Below are 18,839 nucleotides of genomic sequence, written 5' to 3' on the forward strand. Positions count from 1 at the left end.
GTATCTAAGTTCACCCTTTCCTCTGTATGCTGGCTTCTGGCACAGAGTAATGTTGCCATTTTCCATGTTAACAGATACTCTGCTGAGGCCAATTCTATGGACCACAGCTGTTCCTGCTGCAAGGAATCAAGGACTTCTGTGAGGGAAGTGGAACTGAAATGCCCCACTGGGCATTCGATTTCACATAAGTATATATACGTGGAAAGCTGCAGCTGTCAAGAGACTGAATGCAGCAGCTCACAGTCCAGTGAGTCGCAGAGCACAGAAGAAAATGACAAGGCAAGCACTCTGAACCGTATCAAGAGGGCCATCAGCTTGACATCAAAATGAAGGGGAAAAAACCTAGCGGCAGTCACCTAAAAGGACTATGCACCAGTCTCATCTTCCTTGACTACTTTGGAACTTTTCACTGTTCCTGTTACTTTATCCTGTTTGTTCTCTGATTATTTTTAACAGTGTTCTATTTATTTGTGCACAAAATAAGAACACAGTTTTGTGCACTTGCAAGAATATAACCTTTAGGGTCCTTTTATAATCAGCTTATTTTCTCTGAATGATTAAAAGCACACTTCAAAAAACATGGATTTTGTACTTATTCACATGCTGTCTTGATGAGCCTGAGTTTTAAAAGAGAAGAAAAGTTCTTTTTCAAGTTACCATAAGTCAACTGAAGTATTTCCTAAATTTTTGGGGTATGTGTTTCTGGCTCATTAAAAGCTGAAATATCAGAAGGTACTGTCTGGAGGACCCAACATGTAAGATGGGGCAGAAGTTGATGCTGTCTGCCAGAACAAAACCAAAGTTGAATAATGATCATGAAGTGATTGATGTGAAGGATGACTCAAAGAAACTTCTAGTTCAGCGCCAGATCTTATTTTAGCAGGGCTCTGTATGTTAGAACTGTCTCAGTTCATCACAGTTACATATTTTCACTAAGAAAGTAGTCCCTCAGCTATGGGAGCATGAAGTTCATTTACAGTTCTTGAGGGATATATAATTAGTACTACAGCAAGAGCCCTCCACATTCCAACTTTTGCAAAACAGATGCCCATCTCTGAGCTATATAATCCTAGGCTTTCTCTACAGGACACAAAGAGAAATAACCATTTTTGACATTCATTTGTCCCACAACAAAGGACATATCCAAAGGAGCTTAGCTGAATTGTTTTCTGAAGTGCCGGTTCATCTGGCCTTACTGTGAGGCAAGATGAAGGAGATTAGGTAAAATGGACATCTCTCTTGAACCATCTGAAGTACAAAGAGGGTAATCCACACCTTCTGTTGTGTGTGAAAATTGTTTTTGGTATTATATTGTCTCTGTTTCTCTGTTAATGAAAGCTAACTGTGCTTTAACCTTCTGAGAACTTAAAGTAACTGCTTGAGTCACAGCCAACCTGAATACAGACATTTTTACTACCTAAAGAATTGGTGGCACCATTTTGTGCTGCTGCTAGCCCTGCCAAATGTGTGGCACCTTAGAATGCAGACACTGGTAGGAAAGTACAGAAAATGAAACTCCAGAAGTTTTGCCTCTTTAGAACACTATGCTTAGAAAGATAGTTTCTCTAGGAGGGGGAGAGGTAGGTGAAGTCAGCAGATAGCTTCTGGAGACAGCAGATACAAGGTCTGATCAAATCTGCCTTGATTCCTATTGAAAAAGAGATAAAATATTCCAAGTCAATAGTGGCATTTTGCTGCATATCATATTTACACTGAAGGCTAAAATCTCCCTTGCTTAATTTTTTTCATTTGTTCTGTAGTTTGCATGGGCTCTTTCTGTCCCCTCTGGTGATGAGCAAACTACTTCTAAATAAGGGATTCAAAAGATCCTGTATAAAAGACAGTAAGGCTGCAGATTTTGGCTTTGCCACTGCAGGGCAGTCTATAGCTAAGAATGTTACATCACTCCAGACACAAAAAAAGCAAGCTGCCTCCAAAAGGGATTTTGTACTTCAAGTAAAGGGTTTTACCACTGAGAAGAATGAGTGCTCCTATTTCCACACAGACACTTGTATGCACTGGAAAAAAATTATTCTGACAGGGATTTACATGCGTGCACAGGATGGTGTTCCTTACAGTGGTCTGGATCATAGCAGCCCCTTCAGTTTTAGTGCTGGGTCAGTGCTGCACATAAGCAGGCTCCCAAGTGGATGCTGTCAGAGAATTCTTACTTACAAGTGCTTGGCAGTTCTAGGTCAAACTGTACGTGTCAAACCTCCACCCCTTTCTGCACTCTTAGTCACCTCAGAACTTTGCAGTTCACTTTGCACCTGTATTTCCATTGGAACTGGATGACAAAGTTAAACAGATTGAACTTTTTCCAGCTGAGAAATCCGCAGATAGTCTTGTGGAAAGAAAGAAAGGAAAGAAGCTTTAACTGTGTATCCCTACAAGGAGACTAGTAGTAGCAGGGAGTGAGCAGCACTTTTGCTCCTTCTTACAATCCTCTTGGAAATAAATGGAAACCTGTCCTACCTCACCCCATGGAGCATTTTGTTTCTTAAGCAAGAGCTGTTGCTCTGCAGGTCACAAGCAGAGATTCATCTGGAAAACCCAGAGGGAAAACTGAAAAAATCTCTTACTCTCTCACAAGGCAATGACAGCCCTTTAGGGGCTCAGAGGAGATGGTGGAACCTTCTGATCCCATTGTCTCCCAGGCAAAACCTTCTGCAAGGGGCACTGGCAGCTTCACAAAAAGCATTGGTGCTGGAAGGGAATGGGATTGACTGCCTCTGTCCTCCAAGAATGACTCAGTTCTCCAGGAATTTCATCATCGCCTGGAGTCTAGCAAGGAGGGAGCAGTAGCAAGAGCCCCAGCCGAGTTCAGCTGGTGGCAGAGTGGCTAAAACACTGTCACGTCTCCATGGCTGAGTCCTGCGTTCATCTTGTGTTAGACTTTCTGTCTAGACTCCCACTTTCATTGGTGGCAAAGGGTTTCTGTTTGGTTTGTTTCTTTTTCTTCATCTCCAGTTACTTAGCAGTTTTAGTTTTGCTTTGAAAAAAAAGGAAGCCTTCTTGGGAGGTAACTGGGACTTCTACCACACAGCCCTTGAAGATACAAAAAGCCAGGGTCCTAGCTCTTGGTCTCCCAACAGCTGCTTGGTTTGGCTTCACTTCGTGATAATGTCCCTGAGGAAGAGATGAGAAGAGTTCCTCTAAGCCTGGGGTTTGAACATGTCCCTGAGGCCCTCAAAGAAGTGCTTGAACCTGCTTGGAGATTCTGGTGAACAAAACAAAAAGAAAAACCTCATGGCTTTATAGCTGCCTTCCCTAAGGGCAGGAAGGGCTTAAATGGGCTGGCTGAAATTCCCCAGTACAGGCTGGGGCTAGGATTTACCTGTAACATGATTATTGTCTTGGTTGCCAGAGGCTGTGATTTTGAGTCCTTGCCTCAGGTGCAGGCTCCTCCAAGTCAGCAGGGAACTGAAGCAAATCCTTCCCAGGAAGCTGTGGACTCACAGGAAGCTCCTCACGGCATAGAGCTAGCTGTAGGAGACCACTGCCAAATGCTGGAGCAAACCTGAGTGGGTTGGCTGCAGCTCAGGGTGGGTGCTGTTACTACAGGAGTAAAGAGCACTGCAGCTGAGGGCCTCCAGTGCAGCACTTGACACGCTTAGCCACTCTAATAAGCAAAAGGAAAAAGCCCATTGTCCTGTTGCACTGTGGCCCACTTGAGGGGGGATACGCACAAGTATCCCCTTAGATGCACCCTGAGCCTTCCTTGTGGTGGGTTGCATACTTCCCTGGAAGCAAAGTGGTTGTGGCATGTACCTTATAGGTGGACATACATGGGTTTCATTCCCAGTTGCAGTCTTCTCTAAGGTAATGTGAAGCTCAGACAATTTCTTCCTAATTACCTGGAGGTGTGCTGGAAATTCAGTGTTGCTCATATGACTCTACAGTAATATAGTGAGAACCTTCATCTGGAGTTACAATGGAGTTCTCAGATTTGTTGATAAAGTGAGCACAGTTTTATGAACTGTTACTAGACAAGTGTTTTGAAAACACCAGGGGCAGAAAGGAAAATGCTTGTTAGCGATATGGAAAAATTGCTGCTATCTGAGGTGTGGCAGATGGGATTCAGAAGGGTAGGAAAAAGCTACATGCAAACCAAGAAGAACCCTCCCCAAAATGATACAAGGTAGGGATTTCTGATCTAATAACTACCTTGTTTAGTGATATAGCTACATAGTGTAACATTATCATTTTGTGCTGTATAAGAGGAAGGGTAAGATGAAATTTTCAGTAATTTACTGTTAGACTGTACTTTGTTAAACCACACTTCACTGAACTAAGCACATGCAACTCTGCACACAAGCCCCAGTGAAAGGACTTCAGCAAAGGCAAAGCCCTAAGTAAATAATCATGTAGTTACTGTGCTTGTTATACACTGTTTAAGCTTGTGTAGCAAAGCAAGCAGATACTGGGAAAAGAGGCACAAATAGACTTACAAACTGTAAGACCATAGGAAAGAAAACTCTTGTGAACTTTAGGTCCCACAAAAACTGAAATACATTTAAATAGCTGTAACACTGATAGAAAATTTCTGAGATTTCATCTCCCACCAGAAGCTTTGAGGGGTAGGAGTGTTTTAAGGCAGAACAAATTCTTCAAGGTATGCAGCCCTCTTCCTAGGCCAAATTTCCTAAATTAACTCAAATCTTTTCAGACTACCTCAAATAACTGTGATCTTAACTGGCAACCTCCCAGACTAACTTCCAACCAGGCTACACAAGCCATATTCCCATCACGAATGTAGAAAATCCTGTAAATTCTTTTTCAGCATCATCCTTTTAAAATCTGGTATGTTCAACCTGGACTTCCTTTAATGTTCCTGTTTTTCAGCATTCATATGTAAAATGCTTGAAATCCTTTCACAAACTAGTCTCTAGAACAGTGAAAACCACTGCTGTAATTTTTTCCCTTATTCCATGGCTTTGAAAAAACTCATAAAACATAGTGTTACTATAAAAAATACATCATGTATTTCTTATATTGCTTCAGAGCAACAACTTCCATATCAGAACATCTTTCTGTTGCAGAGTGGTGTAAAGACAGAAGACACTTTATGTCACTTTTGCTATGCTTTTGGCTAAGCTCCTTTCTACCATCTGCCAAAGAAATGGTTCTCCCAACTGCCATTGAGCTTCCCCAGTTCCAGGAAATCACAGATCTTCCAGTGATAAGCAGTTACTCTTACAAAGAGTAGCTTGTAAGAATCATTCTGTACATTTGCTTCTGGTCATGTTATATGGTACATTTGACAGGTGAAAACTTTCTTGTTTACTTTGAGGGCTAAAACCAAGGACTGGTCCTGAGAGCCTAATTCAGTTAGTCACACAAATGCTAATCTTCACCCAGAGAAGAAGCTACTCCATTGATCTCAGTCTGACTTAATGATAAGAGAAGCACCACAGATTTATTAGCATGTATGTGGGGAGCAAGGTGGAAAAGAATCCTCAGATAGAAAGTGAAGCAACATACGTACATCTACCCTATTTGGCAGAAATGAAGTAGAGAGAAAGTAGGGCAGACCTGGGGTTGGGAAGGAGCACCTTTCTTCATGCAGCTCTCTTAAGCAGTTACAAAAGGCAACAGGAACTGTGGTCAAAGAATGTGTCTTTACACAATGCCTGTGACCTGACACAGCAGCGAAATGTCAATAGCCTGTCCCTTTGGACTAGTGTAGCTGAGCACTTCTTGCACTTCGTTTGCAGCATCTATGAGAGCTGTAAGCTCATTCTTCTCCTTAAAAATGCATGGAGCCTAAGCTGAACACAGCACACTAGGGGCAGCTAGATACTGGGTGGCTAATTCTAACTTTCTCAATGTGCTAAGCAGAAGCCTGGGGAAAGACTGGTCCCATTTGTCTTGGTTTTCCTTCCTCTGGATAGTCATTTGAATTTAGAAGAAAATTGGTATTCAGCCATCTACAATACTGCTTTGGTTTTAGTGACTACAGTGTTCAAGGCAAGGCAAGCTCTGAACTTGGGTGACATATAAGAGTTAGCTGCTTACTGCAAAAAATCATGGTTCATTTCAGAATGATCACATGAGTGCAGTAGAAATGCTCTGACAGAATTTTAGATCAAGTCCTTAACAAGGACATAGTCTAAGTCCAATTTAGGAAAAAAAAACAGACCAAGGTTGCTTAGCTTCTCACCTCAACCAGTTCTCTGCCCCATCTCTCTACATTTCTTTTGGTTTTCAGTAACTTTCAGTCATGGTGATCATTACCGGGTATGTAATTTCATGTAATATCAGGGTTATACACACTTCAGTATTAAGTATGCAGTGACTTCTTCTGAATTGTTTTGGCATCTGTGGAATAATAAATTGCTTTTAAAAAATATCATAGAGTCTTCTCTGGCCTGAAACTCATAAAGCTCTAATTATTAAAGTAGAATGTTCATATCCATCCCCATGTGGGGCCCTGGGTTCCCTTTGTTCTGCTACTCCATGTTTTTCACCGGGAAAGTTGTTTAAAGAAAACTCTTTCAAGTAGAAAAAGCTGAAGGGCTCAACCTCCTGATGAAATGATTTTCTATGCAGGGAGTCTTTCTTACGTGAGGAAGTGCCAATAGGTCAATGAGACCTGTGTGCACAAAGACCAATCAGCCATGTCATCATTACTCCTTGTATGTGGATTTTGAAAGATCTACATCATCTTAAAAAAAAAAAAAAAAAAAAAAAAAAGGGAGGGGGTGAGGAAAGAGCAGTTGAACGGATTCCTTGTGAAGAGGAGTAACTAATGCCCTTGATTAGTTCAGGAAAAGTCAAGGAATCCTACGGCAAGATGAGCTTTGTGTTCATTCTAGGGCAACATGTAAGAAAACACCAAACCTTCTCCTATCCAAATTAAAATACTGAAGGCATTCTTCATGTATTTTAATCAACAATTAATGACAGAGATCCATTCCCTGCTTTTCCTCTACCTATTACAGATCACCTTATGCTTACTGCCAGCCATTTCAAACTGTGTGGTGGATGCAGACCTGATGGATCCAATAAATCTTTGTGAATTTCCTAAATTCTATGGGATTATACCAAGGATAAAAATATAATACATGTTGTTCTTGAATTCTTCTAGCAATTTACAATGTGCAAATTAGTGCTGTAAAATATTTTGCCAAGTTAACTTCAGATGTTTTTATCGTGTATTATAGGCACAAGAAGGCTTGATACCAAATCCAAATTAATCTTTTTTCCTAGCTAACTTTACCTTGTTAATGAAGTACACATCATTTCTCTAGAGTTGTTACCTGGCAGTGCTTGTAAAACACTATTTTATAGTGGATTCACATTTGAAGAAGCAGTAACAGCTTTGCCTGAAATGAACTGGAATATTGGAGGATTTCCAAGCTGAACCCCACCCGTGCTTGCCCTGACCCAGGATGGTGTGCTACAAAAGTGTTGGTAGACTTCATGTTTTACAGTATGATTGGGATCATCTTCTGACAGAAGAGTACAAATGCAACTGCCAAGCTTCAGTGCAGTGGCTAGCTATGAATGCCGTTAAAAAACCAGGTGCCCCCAGTCTGAGTGCCTCTTTACCAGGTTTGTATCAAAAAATATGAGATGTGAGTCATGGTATTACATTAGCTTTGTGACAGTTTATCTCCAGTGAGTCAGTGGTGATAAAGAAGCCGAGTTAATATTTACCTATTGTATTTACTAAAATCACATACCCTTTAATGGCAAATGATCCATGAAATGGGCTGTAAAGGGGCCAAGAGGAATTGTTCTTTTTGCTAGTACAGCTGCAGCAGAGAGAAGGCCTCTTATGCTGCAGGGCCCAATAAAGGGAAGAGTTATTAATCCCAGTATGTCGCTGCAGGGGGAATAGTTATAACCTGTGTGCCTGCAATAGCAATGATTCAGTGGTAAGTGATCAACATATTCAGGAGCTCCCTGTCAAGTCTGACTTTCCTTCTGAAAAGCTACCCTGTACTTCTTCTGAAAACCTCAGTGTTGCCACACTTGAATATAAAAACTTCATTTGAATGCAAATAACCTTCCCCTGACAGTAGCCTTGAAATCATTGCAGGGGATTGAGGCATCCAGTGATTTCTAAGGAGTGTAGCCAGCACTCTGTGGAGAAACCAGAAATAGCTCTGGTTAGTCACTGACAGGAACTCTGCTCCCTGAGAAATGGCAAAGGAATGGCAAAAATGACAGAGCAGACAAGCAGAGGTAAGAAAATGGCTACGTACAGAGCAAGAGGGCTGGGTTTCCTGTTTCTCTGAGTAGCAAGAGATGTGCTTTTGCTTTTCTCGGGGGAGGATCCCAGAGGACTGATATTACTTTCTTTGCAGAGTGGAGCATAAATGGATGGTGGTTCAATGAATTATTTGCTTTATTCTGTCTGTTCCTTGAACACAGTTTTAACATGTGCTGTTCATGCTCTTCCCAGGCCTTTAAATGCTAAGTGGGGCTTGCAGGGCAAAATCATGCCTTAGCTCATCCCTCCTGCCCACCTCACCATGCCCCTGAACCATCCCACACGTAGAAGACAAATGGGTGGGAGTTGCAGTGGTCAGCCTCACCACGTCTTTGTCATCTAAGGATTACTGCAACCTGAAGGGTATCTTTGGCAAGTAGTTCATGTGTGGTTCCTACTGGTTTTGTGCTGTCTGCTAGGAATAAAATTATTTTTTTCTAGGGTCAGGAATCATGTTTCTAGAATCCTGGTTTTTGTGTTGTCATACCAGTATGAATGAAATAGGTGTCTTGAGTGGCTGGGTGGGAATGGGAAAGGAAGACGACCATGGTTAAAATAAATTGACTATCTCAGCAGAGTTCTGCATTTGGATGCTAGCTTTTATTTGGGAAAGTTAATAGGTTTCAGCTTTCTATCTTTAGCCTCAACTAAGTTTGCTTTGTCAGTGTCTGTGGTCTACTGACCTACGTGCTTTTTCTCCTGGGCTTCACAGCACTTCCCCACACCTGCCATTAACACTGTTCTGTGGCCTGAACAACAACTCAGTCTGAAAGTTATTATGGAAATCCGCTAAATTTGAGTGTTACTATTGCACTGTATTCAATTTCAGATCACCCTACAATGTCATATTCTCATGGTTCGATTTATCTGCTAGATACTCTGCTGGTTTACTTTGTAACTATTTCGATGGAGAGCAGCAGAGAAGATGTGTCGTGATTAAAAGGAAAAGCAGCAGAAACCTATTACTTCCATCACTGGTGCCATAAAGTCTGTTGGTTCTGTATTCCAGCCAAAATGTCAGGGCTTCAAGAACAGACTTTACCTTCCAGTTGTGCCCTGTCTCAAGTGCGACTGACAATAGAATTAATGGGACATGGACAGTGGGAAAGGGGTAACATGAACTCATGTTTCATATACCACACAATGCTCTTGCCCGCTAGTGCAGGATTTTCTTAAGAGTGACAGCAGCAGCAAATCTTCATCTGGCAGACATTTGCACCTGCAATTCTTTAAGCCGCTTAGCAAGTGGCTCCTAACTGTGCAGGAGAACAGCTGAAAGAAGCAGTGGGTCAGCTTTAGGACACTTTGTAAGCGTCAGGAAGCTTGGTAAAGCAGTGAGCAAGATGCAGTTCTCAAGGACCAGCTTATTGTCTGCCAACCAGACAAAATGGCATGTGTATGCCCCGGTGAGTGCATGGACACGCTCAGCCTGAAAAGTTGGAAAAAAGGCGAAACCTAAATCCAATTTAAACTGTGTTTGTGCCCATTTACTACAGGTGATCATTCTGGCATTAGTGTATTCCCAAAGAGGCCTGGAGCAGTTGACAATGTGGGAACGCCTGTTATCCATGTTTGATTTGCTGGGACTAGCTGAGAGGCTTGCTCTGTGTCAGAAGCAGTTCTCCCACAGCATGGATAAGGTGAAGAAATGCAAGGCCAGCTTGTGCCAACAGAGCAAGTAAATCTCTAAAAGAGACCCTAAAATTACTGACGTCAATCACCTGTGACAGGATATCTAAGAATTGTCCTACAGTGGAATGTAGGACGTCACTGAGCCTGCTGAATTGTTCATGGGTATGTGATCGGGTATTGAAGCACTCTGATAGCACCAAGAGACCCTTTTACAGCAGCATAATTGAGGACGTGAAGGAATGAATTGTGTCTACCTTTTGGTGGGACTTGGGCACTGCTCCCTTATGCAGTTTGGAGAAAGCACCACCTTTGTGTGCATAAGGAACAAATTCCCATGTCTGACTGGTGCAATTAAATCCCATTTGTACAATAGAGGTAAGAAGTTTGCACTTTGTAGACTAATGCCATTCCTCATCTGTTGAAGCAGTAAAACTCTGGTGGTTTTTGTAAGATATTTTGGATACACTTCTTAAAGGACATTGCCCTGCTGCCTAAAGTTTTTGCTCTATATAGACCATATATTATGCCTGACCTTACAATATTTTTTGCTCTAACTTTGAGAAGTCACCATCAAGCTAGCAGAGTCAACGAACACTTTTTCTTGAGCTGGGGGACACTGCTGATGTGCAAGTCAGATGAAAGCTCTAAAAGAGGGCAATGATTGCATGTTACTAATCAGATGTTATGAAAAAGAAAACTATTGTTGCCAAAGAAAAAGCTACACTGTAGGTGTTGGGGGCTGGGGGACCTGTATTAAAGAAAGGAAATAAGAAAGCACTGTCTCTGCAGAAAGGAAGAGAACTAGATACCTGTCTAATCTGAAAGACAGAAGGTTGCTGGGTGCTAAACACGAACCACCAAAAGAAAACTGAATGAAGCTCCACCTTTCGGGGACCCTGCCATCGGTGTTTTGTTCTCACGCCAAATTCCTGGACTATAAAAATCTGCCTATAAGCCAAGAAAAAAACACTCCCCTGGAAGGATTTTCAAGTTACCGCTTCATGGCAAGATGGAAATAAAAAAGTGGAGGTCATTTTGGATCTTCTGCCTAATTTGGAGTTGTTGTAAGGGCAAAGAACCTGTTCAGATAGGTAAGAAAAGAAAGTATCTTAATTCTCAAATTATTTGCTTAAATGTTGCTCTCCATAGGTGACAAATAGAGTTGTCAAATGAAAATATGTAACATATTCATGTAAGAGCTGTAGACATACCAGATACTGTTTAACATTGTACAGTTTCATTCTTAATGTAATGATTTAAGTATTTTACTTTTTTTCTTTCAGTACTAGGTAGTTTATCAACTGTTTGATGTCCTAAGTGTCTAATCTTGAAAGAGGATACTCTCTGGATACAGTTTGCATCATTAAAAAAAAAAAAAATAAAAAAGTGACATCCTTTTCAACACATTTCACATGCAGTCTCTATAGAAGTATGTTACTGTAGTGCCTGCTAGGCTTGACTGCCCAGTGTGAAATACTGCATTAGGAGTAATCACAGTCTTTGTGGTCTGCTGCACTGTTACCTCCTGGTTTAGTTTTGAATGTCTTCATCTTCTCCCAGTTGCTTAATGCATTAACAATGAATGTGACAGTTATTGCTGTCTTAGTAATTCTAGTAACTCCACTTCCAAGAATCACCAAACTTTCTAGTTTCCCCTCATTATTGTGTACAAAAGTGCTAGATCACCATAATCCACTTTAGTGCTGCAAACACCTAAAGCAAATTTTTGAAGAGTCACTTTAAAAAGCTGTTTCTGTAAGGACTTCTTGGCACTCGAGTTTGTGTTGCCCATTTCTAACATCAAGTTCTGAATTTTTCAGTGTTCCCTTGCTGGTTATTAGGTAAGAATATTTTAATAATATTTTAGAGTTCACTGGGTACATTAATGACTGGTTTTTATTTGATCTGTGGTGGATGTTACTATATTGATTTTCCTAAACACGCTACATAAACAACATAAAGAAATTTGCCCTTTTTCATTTGTCAGTCTTTCAGATGGGCCTGGAAGAAATGCTAAAAGCATTTTGTAGCAAGCTTATTTAGTTCAAGGTGATTCATACTGGCTTTGTGCAGCTCAGTGGTGTGAACACTACTTTTTGAAGCGATGTCTTCTATGCACTTGAAGTACGTGTCAATACCTTCAGCAGAGGTACAGCTCAGAGGTCTAAGGCATGAGTTCTGGTTGAGATGAGAAACTAGCTCTGAGCTGACTGTTGCAGCTGGTGGCAGCCTTAACCGCTGAGATCAGCAGCTGCCATTTTGCTGCAGGGTCACGCCACCTGTGGTATCTCCTGGAAGGGATTCCGTTCAAGGCTTTGGACCAAACTCTTGCCTGTGTTAAGAAGCAGGAATACAAAAGCAGAAATGAGATTTAGGCAGGCAGGATGGGATCCCCCTCACTTTACTTTAGATATCTACAGTGTAAAGGTATCTAACGTATAAATGCCAACGGGTGCCATTCTACATGGGCACCCCTCAGCAACCTTTATAGACAATGGAGAGAAACATGCAGTCTTAGAGCATGTTCTTCCTAGGCAGGTATGTAAGGTGGGGAAGCTGAACCTCTTCTGCTTCTCACTCTTAACTTCAAAGGAGCCTGGGCTCATCTTCTTATGTTGGAGGTATCTCTGGCATGGACTTCAAAAGTTCAGTGTGAAGAAACTCCTTCTCACAAACTAGTATTTTCCAGGGGTTAACATTTTTGCCTTTGAAAATCTCTCCTTTAATGTCTTTCAACAAAAAAGAGAACCTCATGTGGGATGAATTTCTAAGCTCCCCTCCTATGACTTCTTTCTTTAGTCCAGGTCTCTACTGTCAGTAGGAGTGAGTGTGCTACCTGGGGCAATTTCCACTTTCATACATTTGACCATGTTAAGTTCAATTTTCCTGGAACCTGCACATACGTCTTCGCTTCACACTGCAATGACAGCTACCAGGACTTTAACATCCAGATCAGGCGCAGTGACAAGAATAACTTCTTGGTCTACTTCACTGTCATCATTGATGGAGTGATCTTGGAGGTGAAGGAGACAGGCATCACAGTGAATGGGAACAAGTAAGTAAAGACCATACTGTTGTTTTGTTGTGCAGCAGGTTTTTTACTACATATTAGCAACAGGTGTCTGTCTAGGAAGCGGTCCTACGCTGTAGAGGTGCAAATGGCTGTGTGTGATAGCACTTTGGACAGGCTATTGCAAAAGGTCCACTCCATTGTGGTGGAAGAGACAAGAAGCATCCCTACATCTCCTAGGGATCAACATCAACATGATAAGCAACAAGCAATATGTATGTTATAAAAACAAAATGTGTAAGTTTCCTTAATGTTGCTTTGATTTGGGAGGGAGGGGTGAAGGGAAGGACATAACATCAACACTTCGTTTATAGAAAATTCTGTAGAAACTTTGTATCTTTTTTCTCATAACATGATTTCTGTGGTAGTAACCCTACTGTTGTATGTTGCTGTTCATGAAAAAGATGATCCTTTTAGAAAAAGTTTTCCCTTTCCAGATAGATTAGTCTAGAAAATTGCCTTGCTTTTCAGATCACAGCTTGCCTTGTGATCTTCTTACACAAAAGATAGAAGTTTCAGAAGTCAAAATCCGTACCTTTAATTCCAATGTGAAATGGACCAGAAAGCAAACTGCAAGCAGAAGGGTAAAACTACTCCATAAATAAAAAGTCATATTCAACAGTAGCTGAAAGTCGCACACAATTTTAAGGGCAGCCCTCATGAGAAGTGCAGTGACCTGCTCCCAGCATATAGGTACCAAGGGCCAAGGCAAGCTTTGACTCTAGGAAAAACCCTCATGATCTTGTTGGACAGAAAACTGTAATCATATGGGCTATCTTATCTTGACAGCTTTCTAGAAATGACCAAATATCGAATAGCATCACTCAGTTGTAATTATAGTAGCAAAGCCTAGGTGTATCTTTTAAATCAAAGGGGCAAGAAATCTCCTTTTAGCCATTTTCTGATTTTCTAAGTTTTTCAGGCTCTGGGAAAATGAACAGTAATTGTCTTGGTGAGATTAAAAAAGTTGTGTAGGTCTGAGTCACATCAGTACATGAGTGACAGAACAGAGCTCTTTTCACACCTTTGTGAATCCCAAATGTCAGAGAAAGCCTGGAGGGATAAGAACCTGCAGCATCCTTATGTGGAGGGCTATTTTCCCAGTATTGTGATCTTCTTATAACCTTTAAGGTTAGGTCCTCAGGATATAAAAACAAGCAGAGCTGCATTGGTATCAGCTGAGTGGCTGCAGTATTGACACACTCATGACCAAAATAAATTGTTGATTAAGGTTGGTAAAAAGTCACAGTGGACAAGGTGATCATGCATAAATTAAATGCATTGTGTGGATGAAGGCTGACTTTGAAAAGAGTATCTCCATGGCTTATTTAGCTCCTTTTGGCTCTAGTTTTTCTTCCTATATCTCTGAGAGAATTTCATCAGTCTTTTCTTTCAATGCAATCTGTTTTGTTCCCTCCAATTTCCAGGATCCCCATGCCTTTCAGCTTGAAGAGCATCCTGATTGAGGACACCTGCACTTACCTCCAAGTCACTTCCAAGCTGGGCCTGACACTCAAGTGGAACTGGGCTGACACTCTCCTAGTATGAACAGCCAGTTAGTTGTTTTTCTCTTGGTGAACCTCATCAGTGATGAAAAGCAGAGTTGGACGCAGGCACTGTGTTGATATAAGAGACTGGGGAGGGGAGGTATCACTGTATCCATAAGCTGGTAGGGACATACCAAACTAGGTAGTAGTTTCATGGGGCAGGGGCATAGAGTCACAACCCCCAGGCCTTCCCAACTCATTTTATGTGACAAAAGGTGTCCCTGTTAACCCTGGAGATAGCACCCCTGTAGTTACCTGCTTCCTCCATGGGGTGCTGGCAGCAGCACAGCTAGTCCATCCAGCTCTGACTTGTTAATTACCCTCTTGTCTTGATGTACATTTTGTGTGGGAAACTAATATCCTGTGGCCAGTTCAGACAGTGGCCTCTCTCATTCCAAAGCCTTGCGATGTGGGACTTCCCCTCTCTGTGTCCACCCCAAAATAATCCTCTTCTGCAACACTGTATTTGCACTAATGGGTGTGAACAGTTATCCTCCACAGTTAGGACTGAGATATTAGATAAAAGAAAGTTGCATGTTCAGAGAGACAGGGAGAGGGTAGATGGTGAATAGAGAAAAAATAATCAGGAAGCAATCAAGTAGTATTCAAATTCTGATTTAATGAAGTATTTCCTTCCCCCCTTCCCCTCTACTAATTAGTACCTGAAGTATTACAAGCATCACCTGTAGAGTGGATACACTTTTAGGGTGACACACTTGTAGGAAAAGCACTGCCTATTTTTGGTGCTACCTCCAAGTACTACCTCCAGTACTACCCTCCAAGCATGAGGGAGTGATTAGGTGCAGTAGTTTTGTCTAGCAAGGCAATAATGTTCTAACCTGGCTTTTTATTCCCCCAAGTATGGGCAGAATAGGTTACACTGGACAGACCCACCCCTAGAAAATCTATGAAGTGTCCCATTTAGCCTGTGGACTAGAAAAAGCCTTAGATATGGTTAAAAAATGACCAGAAGCTGCTTCTTCACAGCATCGAGCTTCACAGCAGTTACCTCACCTGCCCAGAGTGAAGCTGTGGTACCTTGCAAGAGGTACCACATGCCTATATACCACTATCTCTATACTGGGAGACACTGGTCCAAGGACTTCTCCAGTGTTCAGCATGCTTCATTTAGCTCCTTAGTAGCTAGGAATGACAATTGCTAGAGGATTATCTTCCTATTTAAATTCAACCTGTCTGCAGTTAAGTTTTATGGCAGGTTTGTAACAGAAGACTGCTACAAATGAATAATAAGCATTTCTGCTATGGTGCTTTTCTATTGTGAATCGCTTTGTAACATGTGCTGCTGATGTGGGGAAAAGCCTTTAAGCTCTGGGCTTTCTCTTTCCTTTTGTTTTGTAGCTGGACCTCGAAGAAACATATAAAGAGAAAATATGTGGTCTGTGTGGGAACTATGATGGCAGTGAGAAGAATGATTTGATTTTGGATGGTAGGCCATGATTACAGCATATTCCACATAGAACAGAACTCTTAATATGTGACACAAAACTTGGTATCTGTTTCCTCAAAGCAGAGTTTCAGATTTCCTGACAGGCACTCTGAAATACATGAGCATTTCCATATACAGGAGATGTATTTTAAGAAGTTCTGGGGTGATTTGGATTTCTCTGCCATTTGCAAACTTGCAAGTCTCAAACTTCTTTGACCCAAATTAATTGCCTGGCTATCATGCAGCAACATCGCCTGGTTTCCCACTGATAGTAGCAACCTTTCAGGAACTTGTAGTCTCAAATCAGGCACAAGTACAATTTGTGTCCTTCCATTTTCACCATTTTATAGTTGGGTATCAAATGTGGTTATGTTTGCCTCTGTAATGAAATCAAAGCACCATCACTAAGCCAGAGAGATTTCACTGAGCATCTTTGCAGAAACCGTGGTGCCATCCACTGATACCTTCAGATATTGCACTGAACTGGAAAGAGGCCAACACAGCAGAGCTGAGGCTCCAGTCCTGCAGCAGGTAGAATGAGTGGAAAGAAACCTGCATGCTGAGATAATAGCTGCAGGACTGAAGCCAAAGTTACGTCACCCCTTCATATAATACCTGGGCTTCTTAAATCACCAGAAAACTATTGTCGTCTACCTCACCTATTCAGAAAGAATCCTGAGATTTGATTAAAAAATACCACTTGTAGCAATAGATTTGGCATTCATTTTCGTATTTCATATTAAGCTTTTTGGATGCATCTTAGTCATGTTTCTGCCCGTTACTTCACAAGCGCAACAGGTAAAAACTAAAGCTTGCTGATTTTTTCTGAAGAAAGTTAGCTACTGAGAAGCATTGCTCTAAGAAAAACAGGCTCTCCTTTTATGCATCTGGTTCAAGTTATCATCTGGATAACAAGTTTCCACACCCAGGGGTCAGGTGGCCTCCCATATCCCTCCTCTCTGCTGTGAACGCATCCTTCTCCCTGGGCTGAGCAGGCAGCAGTCGATCTGCCTGCCCAGCTTAATATCCACTGGGCATAAAGGTCCAAATTCTTTCAGACTCTTTTCTCTTAAGGAAAAAAATTATCAGGAAGAAAAATCTCATTTCTGCATGAAGCAGCTCATTTTAAGATTTTATTCTTTATATTCTTTAATGTCAATTGAGATCTTTGACAAAACACATAGCTCCAAGAGCTCAGGGCTTTAGAAAGACTTCTATTTCCAGAAAAGTTAGTGGTAAAGCACCTGGAAATAACATTTTTGTGGAAGTAATTCTCTCAGACCTGCGTTTAGTTAAGGGACTGAACCATTATAAGAGAACAGACCTGATCAAAAGTCTGTCTATAAAACTAAGAGAAAGAGAGAGAACGGCAATTTATGCATACTCTCCACAAAAACGTGTAAATTTCAAACTTTGTTGCAAAAATTTCTCGCATCCAGGATCAAGTCTCTGGTAATGCTTTGGGAAAATGCACCCCTTTATGTAGTGTAATAGTTAACATACATGTATTTTGTGCCTGTCTTCCTCTTGCTCCCTCTTCCTATCCTTTGTTGCCTGTAAAAAGTAATAGACTTCCAGATGAATACAAACGCACTGCATCTGATGCTGTGCTAAATTTATGTTTTGATAGAAGGCAAACTAAAATGTACAATCATTACACAAGTGAATACAAAACTGCAAGTTCAAATACACCCACAATGAACAGAAGTCTTTGGAAGTGATCAGGTGCAATAAGAAAGGTCAAGAGTCTCATGTGAACATAAATGCCCAGGATTCCTGGCTGTAGCTCAACAGAAGTTATATCAGGCTGTCATTCCCTATAATAATGGATGCTGTACTTAAATTTGGGTGTTTGGTGAAGAGCATACTGTCTTAGAGCCCAAAGATTAAGTGCATCTTTATAACTCATTACCTGATCTACAGAATTGCAGGCAGTTACTCAGATGCCTCTGGGGATTTTACAGGGTATAAAATGCATCCAAGGCAATTTGGGAACTTCCACAAAGTAGAAGATCCATCAGAAAAGTGTGCAGATGTGAGTCCAGATGACCACACTGGAAGACATCCTAGAAGGGAAGACCATAGATGCAGTAAATATGTAAGTATGTGTGGCTGAGAAGTATAAACCCTCCTGAACTGCAGCCCTAGAAAAACTATGTTGAAACAAATGTTAATTATAGAACATGCACCATACTGAATTTTTCAGGAGCCTACCCATGAGTCTGACCAACACGTTGATCTTATAACTGAAATATCTCATTACAGTATAAAAGAAATAGATAATGGGAAAATGCACATTTGAATGACAGCTTCCAGTCCAAGAAAAAGGACCCCATGACATAAAGTTAGACTGGATAATCTCCAAAAGTCCCTTCCAATCTGAATTATCCTGTGACTCTGGCATCACACCATCAAAAATTGCGATGCACATCCATAAACCTGAAAGCTGGTAAAATTTCAAGCATTGCTTTTCTTTCCCTTTTCTCTTTTACAGAAAACAAAATGCAAGAAACTTATGTCCCGTTTTGGAAACTGCCCCAAAGTGGTTGCATTTGATGACTATGTAGAGACCTGCACTGAGGATATGTGCCACTGTGTAGTTAATTCTTCTCACTCTGATTTGGTTTCCAGCTGCATATGCAGCACTTTAAACCAGTACTCTCGAGACTGTGTCCTCAGGAAGGGAGACCCTGGGGAATGGAGAACCAAAGAACTTTGCTGTAAGTAACTGCTGCTCTGGAGATTTCTTTCAGGTTAGACATATACACATGTATTCTGATCCCAGCAGAGCAAAGCCGGGAGCTCTGCTAACTACTGTGAACCAATCTGTAGAAGTACTTTGACAGAAACATTGTTAATAGAAGAGCTTCTGCAAATATAACTTGATTTTGCTCCTTAAATTAGAAATATATCTTAATATTG

The 18,839-nt window shown here is 41.2% G+C and overlaps 2 protein-coding genes across 3 annotated transcripts in view; both read left to right on the forward strand.

Annotated features, from left to right (window-relative positions):
• Nucleotides 1-338, forward strand: part of MUC2 (mucin 2, oligomeric mucus/gel-forming) — a gene marked incomplete at its 5' end in the record, with an annotated part of 48,253 nt that extends 47,915 nt beyond the window's left edge. The window contains 1 exon segment of the mRNA XM_080405915.1: nucleotides 75-338. Within this exon segment, the coding sequence (XP_080262041.1) occupies nucleotides 75-330 (256 nt within the window).
• Nucleotides 339-10,843: 10,505 nt separating this feature from the next.
• Nucleotides 10,844-18,839, forward strand: part of LOC308070896 (mucin-5B) — a 65,239-nt gene continuing 57,243 nt past the window's right edge. For both annotated transcript variants that reach the window (XM_080405577.1, XM_080405578.1), the window contains exons 1-6: nucleotides 10,844-10,944; nucleotides 12,653-12,908; nucleotides 14,351-14,465; nucleotides 15,830-15,917; nucleotides 17,882-18,015; nucleotides 18,412-18,637. In XM_080405577.1, the coding sequence (XP_080261703.1) occupies nucleotides 10,863-10,944; nucleotides 12,653-12,908; nucleotides 14,351-14,465; nucleotides 15,830-15,917; nucleotides 17,882-18,015; nucleotides 18,412-18,637 (901 nt within the window). In that variant the 5' untranslated portion in view covers nucleotides 10,844-10,862. The remainder of the gene's footprint in view (nucleotides 10,945-12,652; nucleotides 12,909-14,350; nucleotides 14,466-15,829; nucleotides 15,918-17,881; nucleotides 18,016-18,411; nucleotides 18,638-18,839) is intronic.

This window comes from Falco punctatus, assembly GCF_963210335.1.
Source record: "Falco punctatus genome assembly, chromosome: 10".
NCBI classification, from domain to species: Eukaryota; Metazoa; Chordata; class Aves; order Falconiformes; family Falconidae; genus Falco; species Falco punctatus.